General features: G+C 34.8%; 1 protein-coding gene across 1 annotated transcript in view; it reads left to right on the forward strand.

The window, feature by feature from the left end:
* Positions 1 to 20,185, forward strand: part of LOC143223882 (uncharacterized) — a 34,351-nt gene that overhangs the window by 4,065 nt on the left and 10,101 nt on the right. Inside the window, exon 3 of the mRNA XM_076452357.1 lies at positions 11,252 to 11,270. Within this exon, the coding sequence (XP_076308472.1) occupies positions 11,252 to 11,270 (19 nt within the window). The remainder of the gene's footprint in view (positions 1 to 11,251; positions 11,271 to 20,185) is intronic.

Genomic DNA, 20,185 nt, shown 5'->3' on the forward strand with positions numbered 1-20,185 from the left:
CAGATAGCCCTCTTGTAACTTTGCGCGAAATTCAAAACAAACCAAACTGACATTCTTTCTTATGCTGACATAGATTGCTTGAAATGGCATTACCCCAGGAAACTATTCGCTGGCTGTCCAACTTCCTGGATAACAGAATGTGTAAAGTAAATGTAAATGGGGCCCACTCAGGGTCCTTTTCACCCGAAGCAGGAGTCCCGCAGGGAGGGGTTGTTAGCCCTATATTATTTATAATGTACGTGAGTAATATGCCTCTGTCGGACCTAAATTTAGGTTATGCATCACAGTTCGCTGACGATGTAGCAGTCTGGAAAAGTGCCCCCACTCCGTCAATAGCAGCAACGAACCTACAACCAGTCCTAAATAACATCGAAGAATACTGCCAGAAATACAGAATCAAAATTAATATTCCAAAAACCCAAGTCATAGTATTCAGCAGACTGAATAAGCTGAAAAAGATCCACCAAAACTCTATATGAATGGATCACTTTTACTGACTGCTACTTCTGCTAAATTTCTAGGTCTAACCTATGACTCAAAATTAACGTGGCTACCACATATTAAAATGTACTGATACGAATCTGAAAAGAGCAAACTATGCAAGAAGTCTTTCAGGTAAAATCCAAGGAACATCACCAGACAACATACTTAAAATCTACAAAACGTACATTAGACCAACAATAGAATATGCATCACCTGCCTGGATTAACATAGCACCCACACATGTACAGAAACTTCAACGTATACAAAATTCTGTACTAACTTCAGCATACAAAGTACCACGTAGCACCTCAACCACATTCATGCACAAGTATGCAAACATAGATACAATAGCTGAAAGACTCTTGCATAATTCTCTAAAATATTTCAATAAGAATTGGCACAAAATGACTTAATGTGTGATCTCGACAGATATCACGTACATGATGTAAATGGTACTAAATACCTCTCCCTTTTAACATATATTTAAGAAATGTAACACAAGCTGGCCACTATGCACTAGACACTTAGTCCTTGATTCTTTTATTTTTATAATTATTATTTTCTTTTAATCATTATTATTATTTTTATTTTTCTTCTCTTTTGAATTATTATTCAAGTATTGAATAATAATAATTATTATTACTTTCTTTTCTGTGTGAGTGGTTGTGTTACTACAAGTAGTAGTAGCATTCTCTCAATCGAGAAAAAGGAGAAAAAATACAAAAAAAAATATATATATATATATATGAAAATACAAAAAAAAAAAAAAAATTAAATGGAAAAAAAAAAAAAAACTTCTTGTTCGTCCATGCATGGACTGAGCCCTGAAATGGACCTGAGTATGATGTTATACTTTTACTCTGGCCCAAAGCTTTAAAAAAAAAACCAAAAAAAAAAAACCCTAAAGACAGACGCTATAATCGTTCGGGAGGGAGGAAGAGGTCAAATGTACCTGACCCTCCTGGGTATTTAACAACATCAATACCCAAATACCCACACAGTCAAACTTCTTATGCTGACTTTGGACTTTTTTTGGCGAGAGTGAGAAAGATACAGACGTGTTCTCTCAACGCTAAAAAGAAAAGATTGAATAGATAGGCTTCGCCAACTAATACAGCTGAAAAAAATATAAAACACATTACCGGTGCGATTGACTACAAAGACTACTACTACAGCGGCGGCCGCCTAAAGAAATCACTACCAGCAGAGCGGGAAACCGCGTTTAAGATCTCACCTGGAGTCTAAAATCAGACCAGGACAAACTATGGCAGACGGAAAAAGTACCGAGGACGATCAGGATATACAGAAAACAAGTAAGTCAAGTCTTGTTGGTGGCAAATCGAAAAGTAATTTAACTAATTCACCATTAGTAGCGCTATGTACTATAGCTAAAAAAGAACTTAGTACAGCAGAAAAAAAACAAACGAAAATAATGTAAGAAAAAGGAGAAAAGTCAAAAGAATAATTATTAAACTAACTCTACGGAAAATTCCGAAAATGAAGAAGAAACAGTTGTTGTTACTAATACCGAGGTAGATGTAGCTTCCCCTGCAATTAACATTAACAATAAAATAACTAACAATGTAAAAGAAATAGATGTAAAAACAAACGCCATGGATGTTGATAGATCTACCGAAAACACTCAAAATAATATTGTGAAAAATACCACAGACAGTGAGCCAGACACCGAAGATCAAGAAGGCTTTATTATAGTCACATCAAAAAGAAAAAAAAACATTACAGAAAGAACAAAAATAAGTAACAATGTGGCACAAAAACAAAACCACCACAATTCTCAATTATTAAAGAAGGTACAGTATTCCCTCGCTATTCGCGGGGGTTACGTTCTTAACCCCCCGTGAATAGCGAAAAACCGCGAATATTGGATGCAGTTTTAAAACTTCTATGTATGAGATTATATACGGTACTAAATGCTTCCCAGACACTTTCTAAAGACACTCTTACTCATTAATACAGTAATAATATAGTAATATTGCATGCAATCATGTATTTCACTAATGTAGTAATGATAATGTAAACACATTTTAATTTTGTACTGCAACAATATTTTAATCAAAAAGAAACGTACATAGTATAGTTACCCATACTGTATTACTGTACCGTAAAGTCATTTTCTATGCGTACAACACATGTATTAGAATTGACAGAAAGTGGAACAAATTTAAAGGCAAACTTAGACAGATAAATACAGTACGCACAGTTCAGGTAATAATAATACAGTACAGTACAATTCAGTAATAATTGTTCGATAAAGACGTCAATCGATAAAACTGCTTGAGAGAGTAAATACAGACATACCCTCGAAAAGCGCTTTTAGTCTCTATGACCTACAAAAGCCCGGTTTACCGAACATTCGTTTTTATGACGTTACGACGCTAGCCCGGTATACCGGCATACGATGCGATAGGGTTAAGAGCCTAACCCGCGAATATGCGGGGCCGCGAATAGGTGAGGGTATACTGTATTTCAGGCCAGTACAACCAACCCCTACTTGCAACAGAGGTTAAACGCTGCAAACCGCATGTAACTATTGTTAATATCAAGCGTCTGCCCTGAGGCGGTGTCCTTGTTCAAGGACAAGACGCTGCTGACCTAAACAGATTAGTAAAAGAGTGGCCAGCTGATGCTTTCACACCAGGTAAAATTAAAATCCACTTGCCAGGAAGTAAGCCGCAGCCTAAAGCCATTGTAGTAAGAGGGGTTCACCAAACAATTAACCTTGAATCAATTAGACAAGCTTTAGACCAGGGGTTCCCAACCGGTGGGTCGCAACCCACCAGGGGGTTGCAAAGCCTTGGCAGGGGAGTAGGGTAGCCTTATTAGAAGTAGCTTGGGATAGCATTAATTTTATTTCATCAATTACATTTTCATGCTCTTACATTTTTTTTTGTTTCGGTGCAAAGCAAAACGTGTGCTAGGTTAGTTCAATGTCATTAGGTGATATTATGGGTGTATGTATGCGTGCCTGTGAGTGAATGTGCCTGTGTGAATGTGTATGTGTCTGCAACTGTATGTATGTGTGCACTAGTGAGTAGCGAGTATGTGAGTGCACCCGCATGTACGTATGCTTGTGTGTCTGTTTAGCTGTGATTAAGTGTGTGTGTGCTCGCTGTCGACACGTGAGTCACATGTCCATTGCTGATTGGTGGATGACAAATCGCGCGACTGGCCACGCTCCCTTCCCTCCCAATACTTACCCCATCGTTACTCTACCTGCACCCCCCACAAGTAGTCAGTGTAAGATCTACAGTTGCCAAAGCGTTCATTATTCAACATTTTTATTTTATTTAACAAGGAGATAAGTAAGCAGTAGAGGTAAGTTGTGTCCATGGCTAAACAGCGCAGATACTCAGAATGCTACCTCAACATTGGCTTCACCATTGTGCTCGCCAACGACGGCATCGAGAAACCACAGTGTGTTTTGTGCCATGCTGTCCTGAGTGCAGAGTCAATGAAACTATCAAAACTCAAGCGTCATCTCGAGACGAAACATGCAAAACACGCAAAGAAGGGTTTGGATTTCTTTAAACGGCATGAACGGTGTCTTAAAAGCCAAAGAATCGATAGAAGTGGATCGTTTCAGCAGCATAGTGCAGCCGTAGTGGAAGCTTCATATGAGATTGCATTCGAAATTGCTAAACAAAAAAAGCCTCACACGATTGGAGAAACACTTCTTAAACCTTGCATGATGAAAGCAGTAAATCTTATTCTTGGAGAAGCCAGTGCAAAGAAGATGCAGCAAGTATTCCTGTCAAATAATACTATACAGAGGCGCATTTCTAAAATGTCTATGGATGTGAAGGAACAGGTTTTGACTGAAATCAAGGGTTCCCCTTTGTTCTCCTTTCAGCTCGACGAGTCAACAGATGTAAGTTCATGTTCTCAGTTGCTTGTCTTCGTGAGATACATTAATTCAGGTGACATCAAAGACGAATTCTTATTCTGCAGTGCACTTGAAATCACAACAAAAGCTGATGATGTCATGGAAAAAGTTTCATCTTTTTTTCAAGACGAAAATCTTCAATGGGAAAACGTGTGTGGGGTTTGTACGGATGGGGCACCGGCTATGCTGGGATCGAAATCAGGATTCCAGTCGAGAGTGAAGAAGCTAGCACCTCAAGCAAAGGGCATCCACTGCATGATTCACCGATATGCTCTCGCCAGTAAGACTCTCCCTGCCTCTCTGCAGGAAGTGCTTGAATCTGTAATCAAACTTGTAAATTATGTGAAGACTCAAGCACTCAACACTCGCCTGTTCAAAGAACTATGCAAAGACACGAATGCTGCCCACGAAGTCCTTCTCTTCTACACAGCAGTACGTTGGTTGTCGAAAGGAAACGTTATTAATCGTGTCTTTGAAATGAAAGATGAAATAAAGCTATTCCTGGAGACTCAAGAAAGAAAAGATCTTGTAGCTCACTTCGAAGATAAAGCATGGAATAAAAGGGTTGCGTACCTAGTCGACATTTTTTGATCAGCTGAACAAGCTCAATTTGAAGCTTCAAGAAAGGGAAACACATGTTCTCCTTTTTCAAGATAGTCTTCGGGCCTTTGTTTCCAAACTGCAGAACTGGCATCGGAAAACCAATCTTGGAAACATCGCTATGTTTGAAAAACTTTGTGGAGTGACGGATGAGTCTCAGATCCAACTGGATCAGTTCCTCAAGGATGAGATTACCGAACATCTTCAGTCTCTAGAAAAGGAAGTCGAGCGTTACTTCCCTGAGCTATCACAGGAACAGGAGGCCCTGGTAAGGAACCCATTTTATACTGAACTTGATGTATCCAGCATCCCAGATGATATCCAAGATGAATTTCTGGATCTAAGGAACGACTCTTCAGCTCGTGATCTCTTCAAGGTGAAATCCGTGACTCAGTTCTGGTGCGCTATGTATCAGTCATACTCCAAAGTCAGCATGATAACTTTACGTGTCCTTGTTCCATTTGCTTCTACCTACTTGTGTGAGGCAGGATTTTCCACTCTTGTCAATATAAAAACAAAGAATAGGAACAGATTAGATGTTGGAGATGACATGAGACTGGCTCTAACAAACGCTCGGCCACGAATTTCAAAGCTTGCTGCTGAAATGCAACATCAGGCATCTCACTAGCTGGGTTGGATAGCTGTTCAAACCTATGTTAATATTATTTTAAGAAATATATGTTCTTTTTTGTGAATTCAGGTTGAACCAATGTGATTTAATTTGCTAATAACTAATTACAGAATTTTAAAATATTTTTTAGATGTTTCTTTCCCTTTCCTTCACAGAAAATAAAATAAAAATTAAGCTGCTGATAGTAAGCCCTAAGCAGGAGATCACATGGGTTTCAAACTTTTAGGTAAGGGGTCGCGAATGTCAAAAGGTTGGGAACCCCTGCTTTAGACGAACAAGGCATTCCACATACTAATATACAGCGAATAATCTCAAAGAAAACACAGGCACCCACTAATCTTATACGTATAGACATAGACGACAGTTACAACATTCTAAAACTAATAAATAATGGAATAACGCTTTCGTATCAAATATACCAAGTAGAACAGCTAAAAACTCCGGCAATTGTAGTAACACAATGTTACAAATGCCAAAGATATGGACATGTCTCTGCAGCCTGCTTAGCAACACCGAGGTACTGCGGCTGTGGCGGGGAATACCATATCACCCAGTGCAAAAACGATAAAGAAACACCCAAATGTTGTAACTGTGGTCAAACCCACACAGCCAACTATAAAGGATGTGATAAATACAAACAAATAAAACAACGTATTTATCAGATAAGAATACCATCATCAGAACAGAATCAACCAAATACAAACAGACAACCAAAAACAGACATATCAACAGAATTTAATAAAACAACTAAAACCACATATGCAGAAATGTTAAAAGGAAAAGAACCCTACAAACAGCAAGAACAGAACATTATTACTCAGGATAAGAACACCTTAACACAAACACAAAAGCCACAAGAAAACAGCACCACCTTCCAAGAAACGAATACTAACACACCAAATAAAACAAGCCTTTTTACAACCATAATCAAAAACACATTTACAGAATTTGTAACAGAATACACAAAACCGAACCAAACAACCAACTGCTTCGAATTACTGATTAATATCTCCAAAAAACACATCACACCACACATGCCCTACATAATATCAACACTTACTTGTTACATGCTCACAGCATAATGTTCACAGTAGTATACATCAACATCCAAGGTGCAATAGCTTCCAAGAAACATGTGATCGAAGACCTAATACAAGAAACTAACCCCTACATTATAATAGTAAGCGAAATTCTAATATACAATAACAATATATTTAAAATACCAAATTATTCAACAATAAGGAAAGACAGAATAAATAAAAATGATGAAAACAGAGGAATTATGCTGCTATACAAAATGGAGCTATCAGTAATAGAAATTAAACTGAGCAGTAACAACGAACATGTTACTGTCGATATCCTGCAAAGAAATAAAACAAAAGTAACTGTAGCAGGAATTTACTGCTCACCTAATAAACAACTAGATATAGCATCACTCAGCAACATCTTTTCCCACAACCAAAACTCCATAGTTATTGGTGACTTAAATAGTAAAAATGTTACCTTTGGATGCCGGAGCTCAAACTACAATGGTAGAAGTCTGTAAGAATTCATAGATGGTACCAGTATAGTCTTATTAAATGATACCACCCCTACACATACAGCGTATGCCACTAACTCCAATGACATACTAGATCTGTGTATGTGTACATATAATCTGAGCCAAAAAATAATAAAATTTCAAGTGGGAAAAGATGTTGACAGTGATCACCTTCCAATATATTGTGCCTTCGATCTCGCCCCCCATAAAAATATAACATTTAGGAAAGAAAAATGTAATTACAGAAACGCAGATTGGCAAAATCACAAACAGGAATTAGACAACCTATTACCTAATAAAGTTATAAAAGAAGTTAAAACCCATATTGAAATGGATAACTACTATCAAACAATTACGGAGTGCCTTCAGAAAGCAGCCAAGTTAACAATACCAAAACAACACCATAAAACAACAAACAACACATGGAAACCAACCACAGAAATAATCAATCTAATCAAAACACGAAGACAATTAAGAAGACAGTATTTGATAACAAGAGACAGAGAAACCAAAACGCAAATAAACAACATTAGAAATCACATCAGAACACAAATAAAACAACAAAAACAAGATAAATGGGACAACTACTGCTCAAAACTAAATGATAAAACTGACCCGAAAAAATTCTGGTCACATCTTAAAAGACTCACCAATGAAAATACAGATACAAAGAAATATCCTTCACTCGAACATAATAATACTATAGCATACACAAATAAAGAAATAAAAGCTTTCAACGATCAACTTCAAAATACTTTTAAAACTCACTCTGATCCAGATATGGATACATATTTCTACAATAAAGTCACTAATCACATATTAAACAATAAACAACAATTTGAACCAATTTTCCCAATAAACATAACTGATACAAATACAAGTTCCGACACAGATTATACCAGCACGTTACTAACAAATGAAATATCCCTTCAAGAATTACTCGAAGCAATAAAAAACACAAAATACAAAGCACCAGGTGAAGATGAAATACAAGCCATCCTTCTAAAAAAAGGCACTCCGAAATTGTTTGACCACCTAAATTCACTTTTTAACCTATCTCTATCCTCAGGATACATCCCAGTTTCTTGGAAGCTTGCAAATATATTAATGTTCCATAAAGAAGGAAAGCCAGCAAATAAACCTAATAGCTACCGACCAATCAGCCTGACCAGCTGTGTAGGCAAAATTCTTGAAAGAATAAGCAGTAATAGACTCTCCACATTCTTGGAGATAACATCAAAATTACCAAAAGAACAAAATGGATTCAGGAAATTTAGACAAACGACAGACCACCTAATCAGATTAACCGAAACCATAATAGATAGCTTCAATAAAAAAGAATGTACTGACGCTTGCTTCCTTGATATCGAGAAGGCATTCGACACTGTATGGCACGATGGTCTAAGGTTCCGAATGAATGAAATGGAACTACCGCGAGGAATTATTCGCTGGTTATCTAACTTTTTGGAAAACAGAAAATGTAGAGTAAATGTTGAAGGAACATTTTCTGAATACTTTACTCCACTAGCTGGTGTCCCTCAGGGAGGGGTGGTTAGCCCTATACTCTTCATCATGTATGTAAACAATATGCTACTAAAGGATCCGAATCATGGATTCTCTATACAGTTCGCAGATGATGTGGCAGTCTGGAAAAGTGCCGCAACACCCACGATAGCAGCCACTAACATACAACCGCAACTAAATAGAATAAGTGAATACTGTCAAAAATACAGAATAAAAATAAACACAGCAAAAACACAACTCGTAGTCTTTATGAAATTGACAAAACACAAAAAACAACAGCCAGAATTATATATGAATGGCACTCTACTCCAGATTGCCCCATCGGCAAAATTTTTAGGTCTGACCTATGATTCAAAACTAACTTGGATCGTTCACATAACATGTGAACGAAATTAAAAATAAAGTCTGGCGAAGAACTAACTATGCTTGGAGTCTAACTGGGAAAAACAGTGGAGCATCTACAGATAACATACTAAAAATCTATAAAACATATATTAGACCTGCAATAGATTATGCAGCTCCAGCATGGATAACTGTAAGTAATAAAATAATTAAAACCAAATTACAAACAATCCAAAACACACTCCTCACAACTGCATGCAGAGTTTTAAGAACTACATCATCTCAGTTCATTCACAAATACTCGAACATACCAACCATACCAGATAGACTCCTACATATTACAATAATGTACTTTAATAAGAATTGGATGAAAAACGAATTACTATGCGAACTAGACAGGTACTTCATACATGATGAAGCTAGTCCTAAATATCTCTCCCCAGTTAACTTATATTTTAAATATAAAAATAAATAAAAAATATATTATATAATAAAAAAAATAATAATAATAAATAAAAATATATACATATATATATATATATATTTATGTATTAAACAATAAAAATGCCACCAACAAACTTGACATTCTGCTGATAGAATAAAATAATCACTATATATGAGCTACAATACACGGACATTGCCCTGAAAAGGATCAAAATAATATTCAGTTCCACAGTTATAAATACCAAACCGTCAAGAAAATACGTTCGGGGAGGAGGAAGAGGTCATAGAGAACCTGACCCTCCAGAGTATGAACTTTTCTTACCCAAACACCGACAGAGATTCGAAGTTTCTTATGCTGAAGTAAGGTCAGCATCTTATTGAGGTAATTTTACAAGTTTCTGGTAAACTATTAAAGAGGCCAGATTAAGTAAAACTAGTTTACATTTTTATTTGCAAAACTTTTAACGTGATTTAAAAACTTATGCACGATAGCTTACAGAAATTCCGCATGGTCAACAAAGTTTTATTAAGACGAACTTAACTGACATTTGGTCGCATTTCTAAGGCAAACTTGTGGTAATGAGTGGTTAATAAAAAGAAAAGGTATATATGATCAAAATATCCAGTTGTTTTAATGGTTATTAATTTGTAATTAAAAGTAAAACAATAAAAAATAAATTAACTTTAAAGTTTTGTTTTTTCTTTATTTACGCAAAAAGCTACTCAATAGTTTATCTGCTCTGTGACGTTAGAGATCATTTGTTCGTTTTGTTTGTTTGTATTTGAATTTCGCACAAAGCCATCCCTAATTTAGCAGTATAAGACTAGAAGGAAGGCAGTTAGTCATCACCGCCTACCGCCAGCTCTTGGGCTGTTCTTTTACCAACAAATAGTGTGTTTGACCATAACATTATAACGTCCCCACGGCTAAAGAGCGAGCATGTTTGGTGTGATGGGATTCGATTCCGCGACTCTCAGGTTGCGAGTTGAACGCTATAGCCACCTAACCATGCCTGGCCCGCCAGAAATGAAGCCCTGTATTCACCCCTCCAAGCAAATAAATAAAGAAGTAAGTCTGCATAAAAGTACCAAATTATTTTGTTATTGTTTAGATTAATAATTTGTTTGTTTGTTTTTTAAGAATAATATCTATAAAAACTTGGAATTTATTTTTATCTTCAGCAAATATTATACGTATACCTGAGTGAAATTAAAAATCTCAGATTTTCGATCTTGAATTTATTAATTACTTTATATGGCTTGGAACTTTTACGGCGCTGGTATTAAAGCAAGAACAATGTTATTGACATCTTTGTTTTTTATTTCATGAGAAAGGTATCGTTGGAAAAAAAATTAGAAAATAATTATAGCAAAAAATGAAATATATTTGACAGTAATTGCACTTTTTAGGTTTAGCATATTCGAATTCATCCTTTAATTTTAATCTGGCATTTGAGTGTACAAGAAACTGAGAATTTTGCTTTATTTTTTCAGTAAAAACAACAACTCTAAAGTTTGGGAACTCAGATACTGTGTTTCAAAATTCCGCCTCTCTCTTTCTCCTGACCTTAATACGCCTAAACATGACTAGATCACGTGTTCCCTATCAGTAATCATACCAGGTGAAACCATTTGGTTTCACTTTCACCGTCTGTTTTTATTTCCCTATGTCGTGTTGGTTGGGTGTGGTTGTGTTACCTATAAAGTTTTAACAGCCCAATATCAAGCTGTGCCAGTCTCCGAGTTATGCTGGACAGAAAGTTTAATATATCTGTTCACTGAGGATACATCAAGCAAGAAAAGTAACTAATTTTTGTCATTCGAATCGTTATAACCGGAAATTAGTGAATATCTAACGCAAATTTTTAAACACGTTTTGGTAACTATGCATTTATTTCATTAAATGCCTTTTTCTTATAATTAGGATAGTTTCGACTCCAGTTTTCAGCATTTAGAATTTACTTAATCTTAAATTGAAGAACTATATATTGATAATAATTATAAAAGTGTGGCTAATTTCATTTTAATTTATAAATTTGCTTCAGATAACCGTCACTGTAAATCCATTCTTTTCTGACCCACTAATTTCTTTAAAAAGAACGTTTATCGTTAAACACAAACTTGTATATAACCTAAGTTCCCTGGGCGAGATCTGTAGTCGATAAATGAAAAACCTCTTCCTGTGTATTGTTTTAAGTTTAATTGTAGTTCAAATTCTTCGGCAACAATCAAATACAGTTTGTTCGACGGCAGATAAGACATTATTATGACTAATGCACATCTACAGTGGAGCATGATGGGAGTTCAGTACAAGTTTGAGGCTACATTTTAGCCAACAGTGCTGGTAATACACGTGAAAATTTTCGCATCCAAATCGTTAATAAGTACAGATGAATTCTGATTCTTCATGTAACCTCCTTAGAAACATGACGCATAGGGCGAGGATTTATTTTCCAATAAAACAATGATCCAATGATACAGGAAACGTGGTTAAATAATTTCATGACGTTAAAGACTGATAGAATACTCATGGTCTTTTTATGTTTCTCACAAAGTTATCATATAAACACTTTGGAGCCTGTATATTGTCCTTTTTTAACCGAGAAAGTCAAAAGGTTATCAAACAGCTTGCTGACTTGTGTGGAAAGTAACACAGGTGATTTGAAGCAATGTCCAATAACTGTACGTTAATACGATTGATATAACAGCAAACTGGTCACAGTTGAAACATTAGAACATTGTAAACATTGTGTAGGTTCCTCGTAGTTTCGAAGGTAATGTTTTATGTCGTCAATAAATTCACCATCTAACTGCTATTACATGTTGGCTGTGACTTCTATATGTGTATCACTTGTTTGTTTCTAATATTATTTCTAATGTTCTACATTAGAAGGAAATATTTGTTTGTTTCTAATATTATTTCTAATGTTCTACATTAGAAGGAAATATTTTTACAGTTACATCGCAAGGAAATTCTTTGCACTTACATTTCAAGAGAAATGTGTTTAAATAAGTAACGGAAAAGATATTTACACTTGCAATGTATGTTGAATGTTTACGATACGTTATTCATGATTATTTCATTTGCACTTCATATCTTAATTGTTCCCCGATAAGACAACGGTAGGTATACTGAGTTACAACGCTAAAATTAGTAGTTCGATTCTCCTCGGTGGACACAGTAGTTAGACCTATGTGGTTTTGCTATAAGAAAAACACACCCAATCATATCTAATTACTTAAATTAAGAAACATAATAGTTTTGTTTGCTTGAAAGCACATTGAAGCAAGCATTCGATCAGTTTGTGATGTTAAGAATTAAACAAACGTTTTCAATGTAGTAAAAAGTCGTTTAATTTCATAAAGTTGATGGTTAACGTGTCCTGTTGTTTTGTCATATAATATTTGAGTAATTAAAATGCTTGAAAATGAGGCTTGTAGAATGACATAATTATTGTTTAAGTGTGTTTGTGTTTTTCTTATAGCAAAGCCACATCGAGCTATCTGCTCAGCCCACCGAGGGGAATCGAACCCCTGATTTTAGCGTTGTAAGTCCGGAGACATACCGCTGTATTGTTTAAGACTCGAAACATAAGTAAATTAATATGTAGAATGACATAATTGACATAATTGTTGTTTAAGGCTCAAACATATGTAAATTAATATGTAAAGTGACATAGTTAATTATATTAATGCAAATTCGAATATTCGGTTAAATTACATTCCGTTATGTTATTCAAAAAATATGCTTAAAAGTTAAAAACAAAACGAGAAAATAAATGAGTAAAGATATTTGTTATTAAAACTCGGTTCGCACAACAGTAAAAACTATAATAAGTGATACGTTTTTAACATGTTTCTATGATTCACAGGCCTAATTAATATCGAGAAGAAAAACAGCATTGAAAAAACACATTTTGATAATTATATTTTACTAATTTGCATAATACAAACACTTAACTAATCATCAAATACAAATGGTGCTGCCACCTATTATCTCTTTAAAAAAAGATTTCCAAAAATTAATTTCTACAACCGATGGACTCGCACCTCAACTTAAAATTATTTTAAAATTCTTAAATATTTCCAGCGTTTCTATTATATTTATTTCTAGTATACTTAATCAATTGAGTATCATTAAAAGTAATATTATGGGAACAAGGATTATTAGCTATATGTTCTGTTAAAGCCAGTTCATTTATTTTCCATTTTTCTGTAGCTGAGTTATGTTTATTAGGTCTAAATTGTAAATTTTTACATATTTGGCAAATATAAGTCATACCACAATTATATGAAATTGTGCAAATGTCACACTTATCTATTTGTATAATATATACACATATTTAATATAGGTAATCCCTAATTATCTGATAAAATATAGCAAGCATAAGATATATATCGCCATGTATTGGCTACAAATAAAATTAACTGCAAAATCAATACTGCATTTACAGAGCCTTGCATTATTGGTCACAAGCAATTGTAATGCGTGACTACAACGACCAGCTGCTAACTTTTAAGATCATAACCTAGCGTTGTGACTACAAAACAAATAATGTTGTAATTTAATTTTTGCTTCATGGAAAACACTGCAAGATAATTGTAATTTTACTATCTTATTTGTACTTTATTATGTTAAAATGACCAAAATCTGAGTCATGTTTATTTAAATTGTATTTATAATGAAATATTAAATTGGACTACTCATAGAAACTGGTGTAGAATTAGATAACAGACGTCGAGATTCTGGAAAGAAGTTAATACACAATTTCTGTATACAGAAAATTGACGTTGTATAAGTGTGATCATAATGTACAGGGATCAAAGTGAATGAAAAAATATGATTATTTGTCAGGGCTGGGACGTGATTATTATTTTTCACAGCAACCAGCCAAACAGGAACCTTGCTGGTTTCATTTGCTTCACTCTCGACTGTGGGAAGTTCTCTATGTACGTTATTAGTTAAATTGGAAGCGGGTTTCTAGACTAGTCGTTTTTCTCGGCTATTAGGGACATTGGAAATGAATTCAATGAGATCGTTTTAACTGAGAAATAAAAAGTGTCCGAAGTTTGTTGTAAGCTAATTCTTAGTAGAGCACATAATGTGTCTTATTCCTATCCTGACGTCATAATCAGCTAACTGTAAGCATTGTAATATTTGAACACGTGATAGAAAATACTATAACAAACAAATCGCTTTTCAGCCATTTTGTCAGAAATGTTAACTAAACCATTTATCGTTTTATCTTCTAAACACAGTTTAAATTATAAAAAGTGGAAATGAGCACTGTATTGGAAAGTTGCTTTTATTAAACCCGAGTGCCTAGTGATAGTGACTTTAAAGCAAAGATCTGCCAAAATAAGGTATCTTCGTTCATTTGTTTGGTTATAAAGCGACAAACCGAGATGCTTTGAAGTAAAATAAATCTCACTGTGTAAAACTTAGCATTCAAAATATAAAACCCAACCTTTCAGTATGGTGACAAGAGTAAACATTTAATACAATATAATTTTCAAACATTTGTGTTAATGGAATTTCTGCATATTAGAAATCCATTTTAATAAGCAAATACGCTAACTTCTCATATTATACGTATATATTACTGTTCTCGAATGATTGTTTTATAACTGACACGTACATACTTTATATGTAACAGTTTTTTTTAACAATTAACATCATGAAAGTAAAAAAGAAAAATTAAATATTCCTTGCCCCCCAGTGGTTCAGCGGTATGTCTGCGGACTTACAACGCTAAAAACCGAATTTCGATACCCGTGGTGGGCAGAGCACAGATAGCCCATTGTGTAGCTTTGTGTTCAATTCAAAATAACCTTAAATATTCCAGGTTTTAGTCTCAGCCGGCTACCTACTATACGTAAGTTATCATTGCCTACTTTTAAACAAACATTTGACTTCATGCTTATTTTATAATATCTCTGATTTAACAAACTGCCACAGATACAGTAACAAACCTTGTACGACGTTTTTTGTTTTTTTATGAGGTTAAGGTTTGTTTCGTTTTTTAATTTCGCGCAAAGCTACACGAGGGCTATCTGCGCTAGCCTTTCCTAATTTAGCAGTTTAAGACTGGAGGGAAGGCAGCTAGTCATCACCATCCACCGCCAACTCTTGGGGTACTCTTTAACAAACGAATAGTGGGATTGACCGTCACCTTATAACGCCTCCACGGCTGAAAGGGCGAGCATTTTTCTGGTGGGAGGGGATTCGAACTTGCAACCCACAGATTACGAGTTGAATGCCTCAACAACCTAGCCATGTCGGGCATGAAGTTAAGTGTAAAAAGAATTGGATTCTTTAATGAAATTTTTCTATGATGGTTTTAATCGTTATAAGATAATTTGTAAAATTTTACGAATACATAATAATTAATCTCGTTTATTCAATACTATGAAATTTAAACTTTTTGAATGTTTCGTGTCATATGTAGAATTTAATTTTATTTACAAAAAAGTCATATATAAAATTGAGAAAAAAAACCTTCTACCAAAGAAACCATCCATTTTCGTAAATTGGAAGCTGGTTTAAATGCTATATAGAACTTTATTGAACCAATTACTAACTTTATGAACTGTTTTGATGTCAGATATGAGTGTCTGTGGTTGTTTTCTTCTATTTCTTTGTTATTTATATAAATAACTGTAATTTAATTTAACTGAAATAATGCAAAATATGCGTATCTCTTTAACTGACCTAGGCTGCTTCATAGTCCTACCAGTACGTCTATAACAATGTTGATGAATACGGTAATTAACAATGGAAACAGGAAAGTGGTGATGCCGGAAATAATGTTGCCGGTAGCTATAGTTACATTGATGCTTACGGAATATCATGTCGAGTTAACTACATGAATGCCGCTACTGACTTTCATGTTGATGTCCAGACCAAGGAACCTGGTACAGCGAGCCAGAATCCTGCTGACGTCAGTGTTACCTTCAGTGCAGTTTAACCCAAATATGGCTATGGTTATACTGATCCAGTGAAGTACTATTACTGAGGGCTCCAATTATGAAAAAAATGAAACTTTTATTATCTCAGGAGACACTTTAAAGAACGGAACATATGTCACGTATATACTAACAAAGCCATAAGCCAATATTTGCAGATCGTTTGAAGTTTTAATTTTTAATTCTTTTATTAACAACAACAAGAAAAAAAAATAATTATTTGACATAAACAATGGGTTAGTATACTTCTACGTTTGGATATATAAAATTTAAGTTAAAACATGTAATAAAAGTGTCATAACAATTCATTTTTTTTTTAGAAATAACTTGTTTGTTTCACTTTGGTAGTTTACCGTAAAGCTTCAAAAGTTTCTAAATGCGCAATCAAATGGCAGTGAGACGTTTAATGTTAAATGCTGTGAAGTTTTACACTGAATCGCAAGGACATTTACAGAACAACAGTGCTTTAAAAATGAATAAGCTTCTATTTCAAAAGACTTACACGGGGATGAGCTCACGAACTTAAATGCTGAAATCAGCGGTCCGATTTCTCATGGTGGACAGAGTGCAGATAGTCCGTGATGACGAGAAAACCCACATGTAGAGAAAAATGTATATATAAAAACGGCTGGTATGGGCTGAGAAAATTTTTTATGTAGAGGTGCGAATAACGTTTCGACCTTCTTCGGTCATCGTCAGGTTTACAAAGAAAGAAAGAGGTAACTGACCGATAGTTGACCACATGTTTGAAGGAAATTGTGTAATTGAGTGTATGAATATAGAGAGCGTGCTTAGATGTTTGATTATATTTATTAAAGGTGTTCCTTTGTATAGGTTTATTCAAAAACCAGGCACAAAACGAAGGTCTATACTATGTACAAACTACACTGACAAACACCACAACATTATCTATAAAATATAATGTGATAACTGCCACGACTTCTATATTGGAGAAACAAGTAGAAAAATGGAAACCAGATTCAAAGAACACGAAAAGTTACCTTCACACGTTTACGAACACTGCAAATCAAATAAACACAACATAACCAACCATAAAAACACCCAAATACTAAATAAAGAAAAAAACAAACAAACGCAAAATTATAGAGGCCTTACTTATACAACAACTCAAGCCCAAAATAAACCAAAAGCTTTGTACACATACGCGCACATATGTGTATACAAAAATAAAGTAAAACCAGATAGAATAGAAAAACTCACAAGAGCATAGAAATACAAAACATACAAACTTCATCCCAGGATTCTGACAAGTCTGGTCGAGAGAGTATGTTAAATCACCTCAAGTTACAATAATCAACTTCTTTCTAACAACAACGTACAGTTGACCTCCGTCATTAGCTTGCACTTAATCTGTCCACATTCACTGGTGACCATATAATTCTCCATTTTCCATTTCTGTCATATGTCCTACTCACAAAGAGCTTAGGCTTAAATTGCACTCAAGTGTGTTTCCCAAATTTATCAGTGATTTTTTTCAAATGGATCCAGCTCTCAGGTAGTATTCAACTAAGATATTGATTGAAACACAGCAGTAATCCAGCTCTCAGGTAGTATTCAACTAAGATATTGGTTGAAACACAGCAGTAAGTTTTACGTCCATAGCTCGACCGCCAGAATGGAATGGACAGGATACTGATACTTGAGTCAATATCCTTAATAACAATTTTTACATGTTTTGATTTTTTTAACTTGTTGAGGGATGGTACCAAAGCTATGCAGAATCAAAGTTATCCATTCAATGCCAGCTAATTATCATTTGTAAAGAAAAGTATCTACTTACTGGTTTAATATGTGTTTTACATAATAGTGACTTATGTAATGTAATTCGTGATGACGAGAGATCCAGTTGAAGTGGAAATGTATTCTCAATACGGCTGGTATGGGTATTAAAACTTTAATTAAAATAAAATAAAATACAACGTTTCCACCTTCTTAGGTCATCTTCAGGTTAACAAAGAGAGTTTGCAACTGACCGTTGCCGGGCACATGTCTTAGGAACGAAAGTGTAAACGGGTACGGGATTGTAGAGGGCGTTGTAGTTAGATGTTACGTTGTTAATTAGTACAGGTATAAAGGTGTTCCTTTATATCGGTTTAATTTTGGTTTGAGTTGTTGTACAAGTAGGGTTTCTTTGCTTTTGTTTATATTTGTTTCCCTACTTACTATCTGAGTGTTTTCTACGGTCATGTTGTGTTTATTTAATTTGCATTGTTCAAAAACGTTAGAAGTTGTTTTCTTGTGTTCTTTGAATCTATTTCCGATATAAAAGTCGTGGCAGTTCTTGCATTGTATTTTATAAATAATGTTGGTGTTATGTAGGTTAGTGTAATTACTTTGTAATAGGTTCTAGTTTTGTACCTGTTTTTTGGATAAATTTGGTGTTTAATGAAATGTGTTTTTTCATACGTTTTCTCCAAACGTTGAGTATTTTTTCGCTGATGTCGTAAATATGTGGTATGCAGAAGTGTAAGGTTTTGTAGTTTGTCGTTTCTTTGTATTGTAAGATTAACTGCACTAGTCTTTCCGTTGTCAACTACAAAATATAATTTGCGTGTGTTACTTTTGCAGAATAAACCAATTTATCCAGTAGGTATTGAAAAGACATCACATCGATGAAACAATTACGTGGTTCTTCTCTTCCTGATCTGATCTGGAGATCACTGGTTTACAGTAGCAGACCTGACAGCATTTATATTTTCTCATCACTTTTGAGTCTAGTGATGATTACTCAGCACGAGTAAAAGACATCGTTGCCACTAATGGCTAAACTACTCATTGTTGTATTGGATGTCCTTTCTTTAATGCTCTCTCTAAGGATCAGGACACCACCCAGTTCAAATCATCGGCGAAGATGGACTAGCAATTTGTAGGTATCATTGTTACTTGGCTAACTGACATTCAGGCTAAATTGAGGCATTATGTAATAGCTGTAGGAGTAGTGACATCTACTGTGGTCTACCAATACGTGATGCAAATACACACGGATCCCGCAACTCCAAGAGAACCGCTGGGGGATTCTTCTGCTCCAGCAAGTTAATTAAAATTACCATCTCAAACCTTGTTGTCAGTGGCACAGCTTCAATAGAAGCACAAATGGATTACCACCATAAACTTGTCTATCAAGAATATCTTCTCAATCGGCTACTGGTATAATGGAGTACGAATTAATGTATACTTGTCAGAGTTCACTGGCGTATGATGCTATACTATCAAAAATGTCATGATTATAACCTTTAAAGTTTTAGATTCTTCCCCATTAACAGCTGTATTCACCACTAATTATCAATGGAACTCTGTAACATGGGCCTTTCACTTCCAATGTTGGATAATTTCTAAGTGTTCAAATGTACACAGTGTTGGACCATCTAAGCTAAGCAGTAAATACTACATTGTTTTATTCTGGTACTAGTAATCTCAAGCAGTTACTTGTTAAAGCTTTTAAGGTCACAATATAAATCCTCCTTCATTTCATATTTAATTCATTTCAATACTTCCTGGCAGTTGTAGCAAGAGCAGTCTTCCTTGATTTATACCATTCTGCTTAATGATGCAGAGACTGTATTAATGCATACGTCTATTCTTTTCTAGCAACTGGTATTCAAAGTTATGCTCATGTTCCCTTGAAAAACACATCACCATAGTAATGGTGTCATTTGCTGAAACCACTGGAACACGATGTTTTGAGTGTTGCATAGCATGAACCATTCTCATCTCACTATTATAAAACTGT

The sequence above is a fragment of the Tachypleus tridentatus genome, chromosome 8, assembly GCF_004210375.1.
Source record: "Tachypleus tridentatus isolate NWPU-2018 chromosome 8, ASM421037v1, whole genome shotgun sequence".
NCBI lineage: Eukaryota > Metazoa > Arthropoda > Merostomata > Xiphosura > Limulidae > Tachypleus > Tachypleus tridentatus.